The 17,724-nt window shown below is 43.6% G+C and overlaps 1 protein-coding gene across 7 annotated transcripts in view; it reads left to right on the top strand.

The window, feature by feature from the left end:
• The first annotated feature begins 1,497 nt into the window (after positions 1-1,497).
• stard8 (StAR related lipid transfer domain containing 8) overlaps positions 1,498-17,724 on the top strand; it is a 20,666-nt gene continuing 4,439 nt past the window's right edge. Inside the window, exons 1-11 of one of the 7 annotated variants that reach the window (XM_084697600.1) lie at positions 4,658-4,886; positions 6,826-6,985; positions 7,066-7,129; positions 9,249-9,320; positions 10,622-10,703; positions 12,477-12,540; positions 12,672-14,014; positions 14,605-14,778; positions 15,437-15,596; positions 15,843-16,041; positions 17,510-17,720. In XM_084697600.1, coding sequence (XP_084553726.1) covers positions 7,102-7,129; positions 9,249-9,320; positions 10,622-10,703; positions 12,477-12,540; positions 12,672-14,014; positions 14,605-14,778; positions 15,437-15,596; positions 15,843-16,041; positions 17,510-17,720 — 2,333 coding nt within the window. In that variant the 5' untranslated portion in view covers positions 4,658-4,886; positions 6,826-6,985; positions 7,066-7,101. The other 6 variants (XM_084697599.1, XM_084697595.1, XM_084697596.1 and 3 more) reach the window with 6 other exon arrangements.

Below are 17,724 nucleotides of genomic sequence, written 5' to 3'. Positions count from 1 at the left end.
ATCCAATCCACCGAGTAAAAAAAAAAACATACCTGTATTTATCATTTCATGATGTCCAACATTATAAGCTCCTGAAAGGTATTTTTCTGGGCCTTTCCGTCATTTGTAACTCAAATTATAATTAGGCATAGATTGATAAAGCACTAAAGTATAAAGATATTGAAATGATCTTTTCTCAAAATCATGTAGCTGCTCACAATATCGATTTGAACATTTATCTTTATGTGGCCCTATTGTTTAAAGAAGAAAATAGAATTTGTTTTAAATTTCTCCATGGAAAACATCAACTTAACCCCTTGTGCTGCCTTAGGGTCACAAGACCCACCTTTTGCACCGTGAGTGACACAATGTTCGAAGTTGAATTGAAGAATATAATTCTAATCAATGTTTTGAAACGAAATGTCAAAGATGGCAGTTTTAAGTCTGACTGGCATGCAATCACTAGTAGGTCAAGCGTTCTGTGGATGACAGTCAATGTTGTGGTTGCCTGCAGAATTTTGAGAGATCCATTATTGTGTTTTGACAGTTAATGAAATGTTAACTGCTGATTCTTGTCAATATCCAAGGTCTTTCTCCGTGTACTGATGACTGATTATCATGGTGTCTCATGGTCATGTGGTACATGTTGTGTATTTGGAATTTGATCAATATGGGTCTTACTGGAAATCCATCTGGGGATGAACATGTAATCCAGACATTCTTTTGTTCTTTGAGGAAAAAACACTCAAAAAAGGGAGGGATATCTTAAGACTTTATACTGTGACATTAATATGCATAGAACCTTGGAACGTTAACTGACAGCATACTGATCTCATAGCTGAATTTGTAGTACAACAGTTAAAACTATTATTTAGTTTCTCATATTCATAACAGACCCTTTAAAATACAAACATTTTCAGCCAGTTCTTACAGACATGTATTATGTTGTAACCTGGTACAATACATTTTCATTGTGTTCATTGCTGATATGACCATGTGTGGTGGTCTTTAAAATGTACATTGTGTATACCAATGTCACAATATAATCTTTTGTTCGGTTGTCAACATCCTACAATGTGTGGGTATTGCATGGTTCCGAAAGACATTCCTTGGCCACCACACATTGGGACTTTTGTGCAGTAAATCTATCGCAGTCAAAAGTTGTCTGTGTGCCATTGTGGAGATGAGTTTACAAGCAAGTGTTTACCATTAAGGGTTTGCTTAAAGGACTTTGAAATATGTGTAATCTATAAGCTTGTTTGTTTTGTCTGGCAACCAATTTACCCCTGTTTTGTCCTGGCTCCCCTTATTCAGAAACAACTTTGATTCAAGTTCCAGAAGATTTTATGTTTTTAAAAAGGCCCTTATTTTAGCCTCAAAGTGTGGCAGTCCAGTGCTGCATTGGTTTGCACAAAGCATCATTCAGAGCAGCTTTACGCTGTGCCCTAAGCCACGCCCACTTCCCCAGACTCTCTACATCCTGACTCCTCGCTACAGCGCAGGGCTGTAGATACTAGAAACAGACATGCAGGAACTGGTAACTCTGGCCTCAGTGACCCCCCCATCCAGGAGCTAGGACTATTAGGATACCTGACCTGACAATGGCCTTTTTCAACTGTTTGTGCTCACTGTTTGGAAGGGCAAAAGTAAGAAGGATCTATCTTTTTTTAAACGACTTAAATTATTTATAATGTTAAATAATTAAGATATTATTAAGTTATATTTAAGTTATTAAGATACGTATATGACTTTGGGATCCAACTTATTACAAGCAAGATTTTTTGCCAACCTTAATTTGTGGCAATAAGACTTAATGCATCACAGTGCCTCTGTGATTTTAAGTACTCATCACAACTTATATGTCAGGCACGATGTGGAAATGCTGTAGTGAGAGTTGAGTAAAAAGAAGTACTGTTATAAACTCTTTTGAGGAATTCGTTTAAGTTCTGTCATGGTTTTCCGCAGTTCTTATAGAAGGGGTTTGTGAAGCATGTGAGCGCCTCCCAAAGTAACGGACATTCCAGGCAGTTGGGAGTGGGTGTAGGAATGGAGTGAATGCTGGCTTGTTCTCAGTCCTCAGTGAGCATGCTCTCAAAGTGCTATCACAGAGTTTCCACAGCAACAGGATTTAAAAGTAGCCACTCATGAGAGTTCATCCAAAAAGATGATGTTCATTTCTGGACATTTCTGGCTATTACAAGGCTGCGTTAAAAAAATAAAATGATGAAATGTGTGATTAAATACAACAGAAATGAACACCTTTTAATCTCTATATAATACACTTCACAAGACAGTGGCATATTTTATGTTTGCTATTTCGGTGTACATGAGATATAAACATGAAATCGTTTTTGTCGTAACATAATTATTTTCTTTTCAGGTGATGTCCTCTTCATGGGGTCACAAGAGAGCAGGTGAGGGGAAAACCCATAGATATAAAGCCTTTATATTTATCTATGGTTATCCTATAGGGAAAATATAAGGCATATTTGAGCATTGAGTTGACAACTCTCAGGCAAAAGTCAATTAACTTTTTATGTCTCAAACTTTAGTCTTCTTTCAGTAGGCTATGGCCTTGTTAAACTACGTATAAAACTAATTAATTTGCTGTTGAACTGCATGTGTAATTCCTTATGGTCAAAATATAAGTTCGCCTCTTATAAAAATACAAATAGTTTAACTCTGGAAACGTTTATCAAGACGCATGGGGACTTAGACAAGAATAATTAGCATGAACACATTCTCAAAGTCTGATTTCTGTCGAACAACTTAAATTAAATCAAATCCGCTAGGCGTCAGGATTTGCACGAGGAGATCCTTGATCGGGTCTGGTTTTAGCCCACCATGCCTTTGAAGAGTTGAACGTGCAGCTGCAATCTGTTTAGAAATCTTAAAAAGGGTTTGCGGAGAACTTGACAAAGAATCAGAGATTATGTAATGTTGTAACGATATTGTAGATTCTACTTAAAAATGTAAGGTATGGACTTGAATCATGGACCGCTGTAAGAATGATCGTCAATCAATGTCACGAACTTTTCTGGTGGTGTCCACGACTACATGTCGACATGAAACAGACCATGAACCAGGTAATTCAATTTTATAGATTTTCACTGATGCTTGTATTTTGTGTGCTGGACACCAGTAGCCTATTGTGGTCCAACAGTTTGTCAACATGATTAAGGAAGAATACTTGTGTGACGTGAAAGTAGCAGACATCGATGTTGACGTCCATAATTGACTATATACTCCCCCCCCTTCATTAGCCTATAATCGGTAATTGTCTCGCGCGGAGACTAGATTGGGCTCGAAATTATTGTTCTGTAAAGTTAACACCTTTTTTGAGGTAAATCACACTGTTATTTTTGTCTGTAACTGCCCCCATTTAAAATCCAGTAGGAGCTTAAGTTCATGATCGTGCCTCACAAATCACAGAGTTGTATGTTTATCATTCACGTAAAGCCCGCATTTTTGCTGTCACACAGGAAGTCCTTTATTTTACATGTTCAAAATTGCCACATGCCAGTAACGTGTATGGAGCTGTCCTATAATGAAAGGCTTTGATGACTAATCTGAAACCAGTTGTTAAGAAATAACAACCCCATCTGACAAATCTCAAAAACGACAGGCTGCAGTTTAGAGGCCATGTTTCCTTCAGACACCTTGCAGCAGATGCAGTAGGCTACTGACTCAGTGGCACACAGAGAGAATATTCTTGTTGAGTTATGACAGGGAGGTGTCTAGGAATCGCTACTGCAGCTTCCTTGGTATATTCCTTCTACCGGGGGCCATCTGATCTTGGTATATTCCTTCTACCTGGTGCCATCTGATTGGATTTGACAGTTTTTGTACATCTTTCTGTTTGCTGACCAAAGCTGGAGCTCAGAAGGAGTATCTGATAGAACACAGGACTTGATTACATTGTTCATCCCAGTGTTCGAGAAACCACTCAGCCCACAAGTCTGGCTTGTATCCTGAGGGTGCTGAAATGATTGAGACAGAACCAATTTATTCCACTATCATGTTGACATTTTGGCTGTACCTTTTGATGGTGGCAGATGATCACTTACTGTAGATCATAGATGTCTTTTTGTTCTTGTTTTGCCAGGAGAAACTGTATTGTACTGTACCTACAGTAACATAATTGTATTTGCTTCTGGTTTAACCGTCATATGTTTTCTCTGCTCTACAAGACAGAAACAATCAGTTGCTTCCCCTCCCCTCCTCCCTTTGTCAACCTGTTCCAACAGGTTTAGCTCAGTCTACAGTTACTGACGTTTGATTTGAACAAGGAGGATTAGTCCTATTTGTTAACATAAATGCCATTTTGTTTATAAATAGTAGTTGTTTATTGTGGCAGAATTAATTGAATAGACTGTAGTGTGGCGTGAAAGCTGATTGTGATTTTACACATTCTCAGTTTTCAGGCATTCTGGAGTTGTGAAAGTCTTGCTACAGCACAGTTCAACTGTTTATGGTGCTACAGTAGAAGTAACACATCAAGATAATACAAGATAAGTAATGGCTCCCCTAGATAAGGTCTTTGTACAAAGCAACAATGTTTTCTCACCCCCTGTTTCACCCAAGTGGTATGTTCTTCCTGTAGGGGGTGGGGAGACTGAAGTGGGACGTTTGTTGAAGAGGAACCATATGGTTTTCAGCATGAATGAGGTCAGGAAGGGTAGCTTCTTGTTCTGGGGCAGTTGTTCTCAAATAGAAAAGTGGCCATAACTTTGGAGTCCATTTCTTCTGTAGATTTACTCGGCTTTGCTATGCCTGCTTGAAATCTTTTGGGGGATTTAAGGAACCTTTTACTGGAGTTTTGACGTTCATCAGAGAAGTAAGCTTCAATGTCCTGGATTATTTAATGAGTGGTCGGATTGAATATCACCAACTACTTGGGAAAAATGGTAAGTTTAAGACTGTTCTCTTTAATACTCTTTAGTAGTAGTCGTATGGGTTAATTGTTGAGTCAAAATACGTTTCTGTCCTAAGTGTACTGTACCCAATCTATACACAGATCAAAATGTTACTTTTTAACAGGAGTTGCAACTATTTTTTTTTCTCCTAAAAATGGTAGTTCACCATGAAAATATTCAAGCTAAAGCCAGATCAAAGCATCCACTGTGTAGGGCGAATCGGACCTTTGAACTTTGCGTTCATTGCCTGATGTCACCACATGCTCAGTCCTACTGGAATTTTAATCAAATGGAAATACTGTAGGATTTATTGGGCTGGGTGGGCTTTGAAACCTTGGAAATCAATGGTTCACATTGTAGTGGCTGGTACGTGTCACTGTTAAGTTGGTTTTAAACAATGGCAGCCTCACATTTCCTGCGAACAATGCCAATTATTCATTTTGGAAACAGAAAAGGAGAGCAAGGATTTGTGGTTGAATGTGTCCTCGATAACTTGTGCCCACCAAGATATTATTGTGTTAGTGATGACTGAAAGAAAGGAGAAACGTATTATGAAGCAGGGTGTCAATATAAAGTTTTTATTTGTACATGAACAGATCCTTGATTTTTCTTTGTATGAAATTCCATACGCGGAGGAATGTTGTGCCGAAGAGACCTCGAAGGTCATTCAGAATCTTGTCAAATCGTGGTGAACAAACTCTTATCGTACATTATGTGTAACCCCTCAGGACTCTGAATGGTAAACTTCTTCCTTTGTGTCAACATCCCCTCCCGGTGTCGGGCCTGGGGATTTCCTGACGGCCATTAGCATCCCGCCCCGCCCCACTCCGTCAAGGCTCTGGGGTGTCAAACCATCTGCTGACTTAGAGACAGAACTTGTCTCTGTTGCTCTCCTTTCCCCCCTCTGCCGAGTACTGGACATCCATCCTGCCTCTTTCCTCACCTCTCACCTTTCCGCACGTGTTGACAGAAGGCTCTTAACGTGGCTGAACTCCGCTCTGCCTCGGAGAGATAAGGGCAGCCGTCCTCACCTCTGAGGTACCAGACGGGACGCTCACGCTGCTCTGACTTTCACGTCACCTCAGAAAGACAAGCAGTCCTCATCCTCACCTCGGCATGTCAGTAACAGTCCTCATCCTCACCTCGGCATGTCAGTAACAGTCCTCATCCTCACCTCGGCATGTCAGTAACAGTCCTCATCCTCACCTCGGCATGTCAGTAACAGTCCTCATCCTCACCTCGGCATGTCAGTAACAGTCCTCATCCTCACCTCGGCATGTCAGTAACAGTCCTCATCCTCACCTCGGCATGTCAGCAACAGTCCTCATCCTCACCTCGGCATGTCAGTAACAGTCCTCATCCTCACCTCGGCATGTCAGTAACAGTCCTCATCCTCACCTCGGCATGTCAGTAACAGTCCTCATCCTCACCTCGGCATGTCAGTAACTTATTCTGTTCTTCAGACACAGAGGGGAGGAGAGGCTGTTTAGAATTGCCAGTGCGTGAAAGCACGGCCTTTCCCATTTCGCTTTTAGTCACAGTTGGGATCTACATGATCTGCATGAAGAAGCAGCATCAACACGTGACAAAACAGTGTCTCTAGCAACGACAACAAAAAAAACTGAAGGGCTCTTAGACTACAATTCATGCAGTAATAGGCTACCTAATGGTCTGTGACCTGTTTTACCTGGTACCCATTAAACATAGTGTATGCAAATCACGTTTTATTGAGTGTAAAATGATCTGTTAATGGCCTACACAGATTTGGTTGAGAAGATACAAGTATTAGTAGATTTCCATTTAGACCTACTTGAATTAGCAAATTCTTAAAATTCTCAAAAAGTGAAGAAGCATTTGTGATGAACAGGTAGTAAGTTCCACAGTTTAAAAACAGTGTGTATATAATAATACACTGTTTGTCTGTACACAGGTTGATCAGGGGCCCTTTCTGAGTGTGTCAGTCATGATCTGAGGTACTTCCTTAGCTCATGTCATCAAAGTTCAAAGGGCAATTTCAAGACTCAGCATGAGATGAGGACAAAAAAAGAAACAACTGTCGTTTCCAGTGAGCAAACCAGATGGTAACTGTGGTAAGGACGCTGCACTTGCCCCAAGGCAAATCTGTTTGAAGTGTATTCAGCCTTACATCTGCATTTCTGTCTGATTACAGGGCAGGGACAGTACATTTCTGAGATAGGGACAGGATATGGACTGGAACTGGCTGTCAGCGCAGGGTCGGTTTGAACTTCATCTCCTTCCTCCTGCCAGCGTTTTAGCGCTTCTTCAATTTCCACGTTTAAAACAAAAGTCCAAGTCATGTTTTTCGTGAAAACAATAGTTGACAGGAGTGTATATATATATACATATATATACATATATATGGTGTGGATTAGTTCCAGCGGGTTTTGTGTTGTCATTATCAGTGACCTCTGCACTTTGTGAAGCTCGATCTTGGATGTCGCTTTGGATAAAAGCGTCTGCTAAATGAATAAATGTAAATGTGTGGGTTTTAGTGGTAACTTAAATTGTGTTAAGTGTGTGTGCGTGCGTGTGTTCACAGTGTCCTGCGAGCTTGTGTCTACAGCAGTGTTTTCCCGGAGCCAGTGTGCTGTAGGGCGGGGTGGTGTGTGTGTGGAGAGATCTGCAGAGGAAGGAAGCCCAGCTTCCCCAGGGATCACAGCGTTCACTTAGCCAAGCCTCCCACAAGCACACATTACCAGACAAGCTCCACACAATTTGACTAAACTTAATTATAATCACGTCCTGTACTGACTGAGCGCGTCTTTTCAGACTACAAATTACTTATGCGTCCATGATAGGATTACCACCGAACGCGCTTCATTTCCGCAAGCCCGTTAGTCGTTGACGGAGGCCGAGTCTCAGATGCCGTCCTGGCTGTGTGAGTGTCAGGGCTGTGACTGGGCCTCCGGTGGAGCGGGGAGCAGGGAAACGCAGGCGAGCTGGCGGACACACAACACAGCCCTTCCAGTCCTGCTTCTCATGAGGATCTGGGGAGTTAAGGAATGTTACTGAGGAGGCGGAGTCCCCGTAAGAGGAAGAGAAAAAGCCAATTTAGACATGAGTCAAAACTTCACTGTCGTAGGTATAGAGCTAGGCTACCGTCAAGTCATCGTGTGAATAATCATTTAAGGTGTGACCTTGTTCCCGTGAAATTGCATCGTTATCATTTTTTCTCCATTCAGTGGTCAAAATATATTCTACTGTCATATGAATGACTTGAAAGTATCAATTTTCAGAGCTTTTAAAGAGCTCATGTCAGTCTTGAAGTCTGTTCAAGTTTGGGTTCCATTGTCCGTGGGAAAAAATTCGGGTTTTACTCCCAATCTTTCCTCTGTCCTCTTCAATGTGTCACATCAACCCAGCTGGTTATCTTAGCCCACCATATTGCTCTAAAGCCATTTTGATAATCTTGGGAAAGAAGTAATATCTATGCTTTAAAAAAAAGAAAGTGTGTGTATATATATATATATATACATACTTGTTTGGATTCTATGAATTAATTTTACACTTGTCAAACCAATGTCATGCATTTCAAGCGACTGCACTGTTTAACTTTGCATAGTAGTCGAGACGAATCGACGCTAAAGCGAGGTACCCTATAATATGCTGCTGCTGCATGCATTGATGCATATGCCTTTATGGCATACCACAGAGCAGGTTGTATGACGACAGTGACGGTGGCGTTAAGTAAGAGGAACTGGCTAATACCCTCAAACTGCATAAACGTTCGCTTGAAAAAATGTTTTGATTAATATTTGAAGTTTTACCGAGGAAATGTCTAATTCGGTTTCAGTTAATGATCGAAAATCAAGCATTTCCTGTGAAGACTAATTTAATCAAGCTACTGGTCCACCTGAGAGTATTTGATTCTAGGAGAAAAGGAACAATATACTGTCGATCCAGTGGCAAAAATCTGCTATCAATTTTGGGGAGGACAATTATATGACATTTTCTCAAGAGCAAGTCCAGGGGGGGGACACCAAAGTTACGGCTGTAACACAGTCTACATTGTAATATGTTAAATATATTGTTCATATTATTTAAATTTCACAGTGATTTATTTGGGGGGACAAATCCTATTTTTCCCAGGATGGGGGGGTCGTGTCCCTCTTGTCCCCACCGGGATTTCCGCCTGTGTTTCGATCAGAACTTCAGGTCTTTGATGGTTCAAAGCCTAAATCAAATGTATCTTGCTCTGCAAAAGATGGTGTGGGTATTCAAACCACAAAAATGCTCCTGTTAGGAAACAGAGCTCATAACCCCTGCCCACAGCTGCTCACTCATTTGTCGCCTTTCATGTCGAGGTCAACTTATTCATGTTTTATCTTTCAGAACTGGAGGCTAAAGAAGCTTGTGATTGGCTGCGGGCAGCTGGATTTCCGCAATACGCTCAGCTGTACGAAGGTAACCACAGTGTTTTTGTCCTCAGTGTTCAGTCACTGATTACTTGGATTCCGGCTCCTCATATCAGTACGCTCCCTCTGTCATCTGCTGCCGAAGGCTGGTGTTATTTATCCAAACACGAGAAACACAAGACATAGGTGCAGTAAATACGGTGTCACCTCTGTACAGACAAAATACCTGCTTAGGTTGTTTTTGTCAAACTTTGTTCATCACACTCCAAATCGCACATGAATGTCTGTTGTGTTACTGCAAATGTTAAGGACAAGACTCTCAATTCAACGACCAGCCGTATAGTGCGTAATGGAGGATTAATTGACACAATTAAAAAAAGAAAATAAACTTCACACACGTGTACTAGGAGAAACACTAAAGTGTCACTGTCCCAATCTACTTCTAACATCTTCTTTACATGACTTCCAAATATCTACAGTACAGCACTCTGTTTTGGGGCTTGAAACAGCCCATTATGGAACTATCTGTCAGGCCCACAGCGAGTGCTCTGCTACAGGAGGGGAAGTATACCCTCACCTATCCATGTACCCTCTGCTAAGGGAAGTTGACAGAAACAAAAGCTGGAAACGAGAAGCTTCTGGAATGTTGCATGACATATTTTTTTTTTTTCTTTTACTAATCCCAGCACAGACAAAATAGCTGTGTACTGTACACACTGTAAAGCTAGTTGTGAAGTCTTTAGTTCTGTCACAGTTGTTGTGTATTACTTTGTGGAGTAATGGCAGTTGGGTAGGTCGGTATAGGTCTTTTAGGGGGAAATTGTGGCTTTGCAGCTGAAAAATATTTTTTTCAACTTTTTTAGAAAATATTTTTTTCAATTTGTTTTTCAACCTTTACAAACTTTTACAAATATTCAGAAAGTTTGAAGAAAATTGTTTTGGGGACGGGGGAAACTTTCAAAACTTTTTGGGGGAAACTTTCAAAACTTTTGGGGGGAAACTTTCAAAACTTTTGGGGGAAACTTTTTTCCCACGCACACACAGTGTAAGAGTTAATAGAAACATGAATTTGTAGTGTATGCCTGTAATTGTTTTTTCATCCAATACATTTTGTTTACAATGCCAGCTTACATGTTCATCGCGGATCGATGTTGTTGTATAGGTGAGCAGTATTGGAGAGACATAAAGAAAAAGTCTTGAGTCAGATTGTGTCAGTTGGTGCTACTGGTTTGGGATAGTAATTCTGTTTTAGGAAACATCAATGAACATGGATTTGTGCTGTTTTTTTACCTTGTGTGGTGAACAAGGACAAACATGTTTTTGAAAACATCTATTCCTCCAACTCCACAGCCTCACGTCTGCCCTTAGACATCTCCTCTGTGAAAAAGGATCATGCGTTTTTGGACCAGGATTCACTGAAGTCGCTATGCAGGTGAGCCTCGCTTTTGACCCCTCCTTTCCTCCTTCCCTTCCTTTCCTCCTTCCCTTCCTCCTTTCCTCGCCTGAATCAGCTCATATTGACACAGTCTGCGTGGGTTGGCCACAATCCTAAAATTGGGCTTGTATTGTTGTGGGCTCTGTTAATGTATTTGTGTGTTTGTTTATGCTGAAATGTGCATATATATACTTGTTTGTTTGTTGGCTTTTGACAGTATGAGCAGACCACATCCGCGGAACCCCTGTAGGTCTTTCTGCAGTTTGGTAGATTTTTCCTCTGAACCTGAAATTGACAAAGCAGGAATATAAATAAGCCTATCAATCGGGTTGGTGTGTTTTAGGCTTTTGGTAGTATAATGTCCTCTGGAGAAACGGATGACGATGAAGAAGTTCTGTTTGCTTATTTGCGAGCTCTTTATCCACGGGTGTCTCTCTATGTCGGGGAAAGCCATCTGGGCCAGTGGAAAGCATGTCATATTTTCCTGCTGCCTTCGCGTCCAAATCTGCACCTGCTGTTACATTATCATTGATGTGTCAAAGCAAGAGAGGGAAATGTGTCCAGGATGGTAGCGCACTTCATCAGATTGATGTTGTGTCATTTGAGGAGTGTTTGGTGGATAACCCTGAGTGTATAAACCCTGTTTGGTGGATAACCCTGAGTGTATAGACCCTGTTTGGTGGATAACCCTGAGTGTATAGACCCTGTTTGGTGGATAACCCTGAGTGTATAGACCCTGTTTGGTGGATAACCCTGAGTGTATAGACCCTGTTTGGTGGATAACCCTGAGTGTATAGACCCTGTTTGGTGGATAACCCTGAGTGTATAGACCCTGTTTGGTGGATAAACCTGAGTGTAGAGACCCTGTTTGGTGGATAACCCTGAGTGTATAGACCCTGTTTGGTGGATAAACCTGAGTGTATAGACCCTGTTTGGTGGATAAACCTGAGTGTATAGACACTGTTTGGTGGATAACCCTGAGTGTAAAGACCCTCAGCATCTGCCTTTAGGACTCATTTGATGCTCTGGTGGAAAACTTGACGTGGTGTGAAATTCACTCCTGGGGTAAAGCAATGTATAAATAGACCAACCTTGGCCTTAGGCCCGCATGTTTATGCAGACTATAAACGTTTAAATTACGTGCCAACTGTAACATAATACAATGTACTTGAATCCATTTTAAACTTGTTGCAGTTTGCATTCGGGCTCTGGGTATCTATCACTTGAGTTTTGAACCACTATCAAGCCATTACCTTAATGTTGAGCCCAAAATAACCCTCGTGGAATGGAAACAGCGTGAGTCCCTGATCTGGGTCAAACCAGGGAGGGGTCAGGGGGTGTTTCTGACAACATCAAGACATTATCATTGTGTTGTCACTGCCTGTGTTCTCAAATGCATGTTTCAAACATTATCCTTCATCAAACCTGTGACAATCAATACTTACATTTACATTTAGTCATTTTGCAGACGCTCTTATCCAGGGCGACTTACAGTAAGTACAGGGACATTCCCCCGATGAAGTAGGGTGAAGTGCCCTGCCCAAGGACACAACGTCATTTTGGCACGGCCAGGAATCGAACTGGCGACCTTCAGATTCCTGGCCCGATTCCCTAACCGCTCAGCCACCTGACTCCCCAGTCGGCTGCTCTTCATACAGTCTCTACTCTTTCAGTTTGCTTTAAAGAGGGTGTTGATTGGTGACATGATGTGCTGCATTGGTTCTGAGCTTAATAAAAAATTTTTTTTGTGTCTTTCTTTTATATACATAGGAGGCTGTCAACGCTAAACAAGTGTGCCTCTATGAGGCTGGAAGTCCACTTTAAGTGCAAACAGGTTTGTGAACTGTAAATGAGGATAAAATCTTGTTGCCATGTTCCCTTTCCGTCTATTTCTTGTCTGAGTGACTCAGAGAGAAACCATTGCTCACCCATTACTCACCAACCCTGTGCTCTCTGGTGATTCAGAGCGAAGACTCTGAAGAGGATGACCTCTGCGCCATCAGCGACCGCTGGGCCTTTCAGCGCCAGAGTAAAACCTGGTCCAGGCTACGGAAACTCTCGCCCCACGTCGCCCCCGGTGGTGTGGGGGACCTGTCGCCCCGCAGGCCCATGCGGGCGTCCGCCAGCAGCGAGAGCCTCCTGAGTGACTTCAGCAACCTGGATGTGACATCCGAGGATGTGACATCAGAGCACAGCAGCGGCAGCAGCCTGAGTGTGGAGAGCTCCAGGGGTGTACCCAGCAGGAGAGACCCAGCACAGACCCCCCCAACCCCAGAACCCTCCACCCTCTCCTCCCGGGACCCCCACGCCCACAGCGGAGCCACCCAGGGCAGGGACGAAAAGCATGCTTCCCCCAAAGACCCGGTTTCCACGAGCAGAGAGAAGCCAAAGAAGTGTTCGAAGACCTTCCTGAGGAAGATTGAGTCGTTTAAGAGGAAGGATAGAGAAAAGGATGCAGCCAGAGTGACACATTACCAAAACGCTCCTCCCAGCCTGCAGTGCACTCCTGATGAAAGCCTCCCTGGTTTGAAAAAGCGCAGCACAAACCGAATCTGGGTCAACCACAGCAGGAAAGCCCACACAATCTGTCGATCGACAGCCCGGAGGTCTCCCGTAGAGGAGAGGGAGAAGGCCAAGAGCACCTGGCTGTATCTTGAGGACTATGACGTTGGAGGCAAGCCTACCAAGCAGGCGGGTAAGAAGAGTCCACACAGAAATGGCCTGGAGGATTGTCTGGTTTACCTGCCCACCGACCACAAGCCAGGAACCTTCCCCAGGTCCCTCTCCATCGAGAGCTTGTGTCCCACGTCTACCTCCAGGGAGCTGGGCGACTGGCAGGCAGAGGGCCCCAACCTCTCCATGGGCAGCAGTCAAGGCTCCCAGGACTTCTCCCTGTTCCCCAGGAGGAGAGACTCCTGCGGCTCCGTGGGGAGTGTCTACGACAACGTCCCGGAGGCTAGCGGGAGTTCGGACGAGCTGTTTGGCAGCGGCGGACAGACGGTGTTCGAACACCTGGACGAGATCCTGCAGCACGTCCACGGGCTTCAGCAGAACGTGGACCAGTGGTCCAAGAAGGTGTGTGAGGAGCTCAGCGACAGCCACGAGGAAGAAGACGTCGATGACGCCAGAGAAACAACCGTTTCCTCCGGCCTCCATTTTGAGGAGCAGGAGGAGCAGTCCATGTCAGACGTGGGCACCACGGCGAGTGATTACGACAGCACGGGAAACTCCCTGAACGAGGCGGAAGACATGGACGCGAGAGAGAGGAGGGACTCTGGTGTAGGAGCGTCGTTGACCAGACCCAGCAGGTAGGAATGCAGATAAAAAATGAAAACCCTTTTGTGAGGTGAGTTATGGTTTGGGAAAGACCGCAGAAGATAGGTAGTCTAACTCTGTTAGTCCATAATGATCTCCAGAAGACCATCTCTTTCTCACCCACAGAAAAACACATTGCTACATTATCCAATAGGATAGTTTTACTTAACAGTCAATTTATTAACTTCGTGTCATACCGACTGACTTTTCAATTTGACACCAAATCGATTATGCCTCTGGACAATTCAGATGGAATGGTAGAGTTGACACATTGATAAATGTAGCCATCATATGTTTACTGTTGGATGTGCTTACAGTATTGATCCACACGCTTGCCTTTTATTCATCAAGTGTTCCTCCTGTCCTCTCCTTCCTCCTGTCCTCTCCTTCCTCCTGACCTCTCCTTCTTTCTGTCCTCTCCTCCCTCCTGTCCTCTCCTTCCTCCTGTCCTCTCCTTCCTCCTGTCCTCTCCTTCCTCCTGTCCTCTCCTTCCTCCTGTCCTCTCCTCCCTCCTGTCCTCTCCTTCCTCCTGTCCTCTCCTTCCTTCTGTCCTCTCATCCCTCCCGTCCTCTTATCCCTCCAGGAAGCTGCGATGGCACAGCTTCCAGAACTCTCACAGGCCCAGCCTGACCTCTGCATCTCAGGAGATAAACAGGCAGTCGGCAGCTCAGCTGAACCTCCTGCAGAAGTTTTCCCTCCTCCGTCTGACGGCCATCATGGAGAAGTACTGTGACGTCAACAAGCCCGGCTGGAGCTGGTGAGGACAGCACTCACGGCACAATAATGAATGAAAAGACAATGTGCTCTCCTTTCAGTAGAAGTGCTCTCTGTTCCGTGTGCTTTTGATCTAAGATAATGCGGTAGTTATTGATTGGAATGTTGGAGTCTGCGGCTGACGATGAGCAGATATGCCGGTCTAAATGTATTTCTGAAGGGGCCTGTCATATTTATATTGTACTATAATGGAATTATCTTGTTGCCTGATAAGAATTGGCTGGTCGTGTTCTCTCCCTTCCTATTAAATGTTTCATTTTTTATGATAAAGAAAGGCTCATGTAGTCCACCCCTGCTCTTACCAGCACAATTAAACTCAGACCCGTCTTCTGCCTGACAGTAGCCTGCCAAAACAGGAAGACGGCTGAGGTCTCAAACGTATATTTAGTCTCAGAAGTCTTATCGTCGTATTTTTATCAAACCACGATGAAAGCACCTAAGATCAACATGGTTTTTGCTTCAAGTGTTGGTGTCAGTAGGAAACACGACCATAGTAAGTCAGTCAGTCTTACTACCTATTAACTAATGCATATTACAAGCACCAGAATCTAAAGTGTTATAATTCTCTCTCTCTCTCTCTCTACCTCTCTCTCTACCTCTCTCTCTACCTCTCTCTCTACCTCTCTCTACCTCCTCTGCAGGTCCATCCCTAAGTTCATGAAGAGGAGCAAGGCTCCTGACTACAGGGACAAGCAGGTGTTTGGTGTCCCTCCCATTGTCCATGTCCAGAGGAGTGGACAGCCGTTACCACAGAGCATTCAGCAGGCCATGCGCTACCTCCGCAGCCAGTGTCTGGGGCAGGTACTGCCGTTTGGACTTCCTTTCCTATATAGCTGCTGATTTAAAGTGTTGAATACAGAACCACACCACGTCAAGCAGTTATTAAAGATGAAATACTAACTTGTATAGGCTGTAGAAGCTTTGGTACTATGTGAGCTATGCTTATGGTATTTTCACAAGTCATTAAACAAAAATGGTCTTATAAAATAAATAATTTAAAGTGGAATTGTTGAATACATTTAATATTTTCGCCACCGTTCTGTCAAGGTTGGCATTTTCCGCAAGTCAGGGGTGAAGTCCCGGATCCAGACCCTGCGCCTGCTGAATGAGCACTCCCCAGACCATGTGACCTACCAGGGCCAATCAGCGTACGATGTGGCCGACCTGCTGAAGCAGTACTTCAGAGACCTGCCTGAGCCCGTCCTCACCTCCAAGCTCACAGAGACCTTCCTGCAGATCTACCAGTGTGAGTGCCCTCCCCTCCTTCTCCTCCTCCTCCTCCCCCTACTCTCATTCCCTCACCTTCTACCTTACTCTCCCTCCTCCCTACCTCTCATCCCCTCTTTCTCCTCTCCTCCTCCTCCCCTACACTCCCTCCCCCCTCCCCTGTTCCTCCCCCCCTCCCACTCCCCCTCTTCTCTCTCTTAAACGACTCTGAAACACACCGTTAAATGACTGATGTTACCTGCTAGACTGAGATTGCCTTGGTTGAGAGGAAGTATATAATGTGCTTTACTGCAGGTGGAGAACAAAACCAGAGGTTTACTGAATAAACCACCTGGTTGTGATGTAAAATAAGTGCTTTCGCTCCCAGCCCAGGCTTCAATCATTACTGGATACTGTCTCTGGTAGGGCTGGGACAACAAATCGATTAAATCGATTAAAAACAATTATTAAAAGCGTTAGCAACGAATTTCATTAACGCTTCGTTGTGTCGCGCGATTATTACGACACTCAGTATGTCGCAGAGATGTTTGAGTTTTAACAATAAAGTTTATTGAGCGCGGAGCGGAGCGGAGGTCGAGGAAAGGCCATCGGGGAGACGGTGTTGAGTAGCGTTGTTCTGAAACACATGGCAGAGGCAGAGAAATCAGTACGACGCAAGTCATCCAAGGTGTGGGAGCATTTCACACTAAATACATCGAAACAGAGTGTTAATTGACCGAGGTGAAGTTAGTTTCACATTCGACATTCGTCTCACATTCGGAAGACGCTACTTTGCAGCATTGCGTTAGGGACCGGGTGAAAAGAACCCATACCATTTTGAAAAATGTAGACTTTTATAATATTTTTAGGAATATAAAACCTCAGACACCAGATTATCTTAACAGTGTCTGGTATACTTCCACAGCCTTTACTTTTTCAATGAAGTTTCAAATAAAATGATAGAAAATCACTAATCTTTGAAAATAGCTTAATCCTCCCTCACAAATCTTAACTTTTTTCAAAATGGTGTAAAAAAATCTTAAATATACACCAGATTATTCTAATAAAGTCTGGCCTACTCCCACAACCTTTCAATTTTCAATAAAGTTTTAAACCAAACTCAAATAAATTGCTCATCTTGGAAAATAGCATTAAATCCACGCTAATATTAATAACTTTTTCTAAATTGTGTGCCTGTTTTTTGCACATTCTGAAAAAAAATTTGACTGTGAATTTGCACTGTCAGTTTTGTTTTTGAATAAAGGGTTGGAAATTAATGCTTTTTAGTATTGTTATTTTATCCAATTCATCGATTAATCGAAAAAAGAATCGACAGATTAATCGATTATTAAAATAATCGTTAGTTGCAGCCCTAGTCTCTGGGACGGTGTGTCCGAGCGACAGCGTCTAACTGCTTGTCTCCTGTGAGCGTGTCTCCTGTCTAACTGCTTGTCTCCTGTGAGCGTGTCTCCTGTCTAACTGCTTGTCTTGTGGCCTGGCGTTCTCAGACGTCCCTAAGGGGCAGCGCCTGCAGGCAGCGCAGGCGGCCGTGATCCTGCTGCCAGACGAGAACCGAGAGGTGCTGCAGACCCTGCTGTACTTCCTCAGCGACATCGCCTCCGCCCAGGAGAACCAGATGACAGCAGGGAACCTGGCGGTGTGTCTTGCGCCCTCCATCCTCCACCTCAATGTGTCCAAGAAGGAGGGCACCTCGCCCAGGTAA

This window comes from Hypomesus nipponensis, chromosome 5 (assembly GCF_054491055.1).
Source record: "Hypomesus nipponensis isolate SF chromosome 5, ASM5449105v1, whole genome shotgun sequence".
Taxonomy (NCBI): domain Eukaryota; kingdom Metazoa; phylum Chordata; class Actinopteri; order Osmeriformes; family Osmeridae; genus Hypomesus; species Hypomesus nipponensis.
Note: the sequence above shows the minus strand (reverse complement) of the source record. Positions and strands in the feature narration are given on the sequence as shown.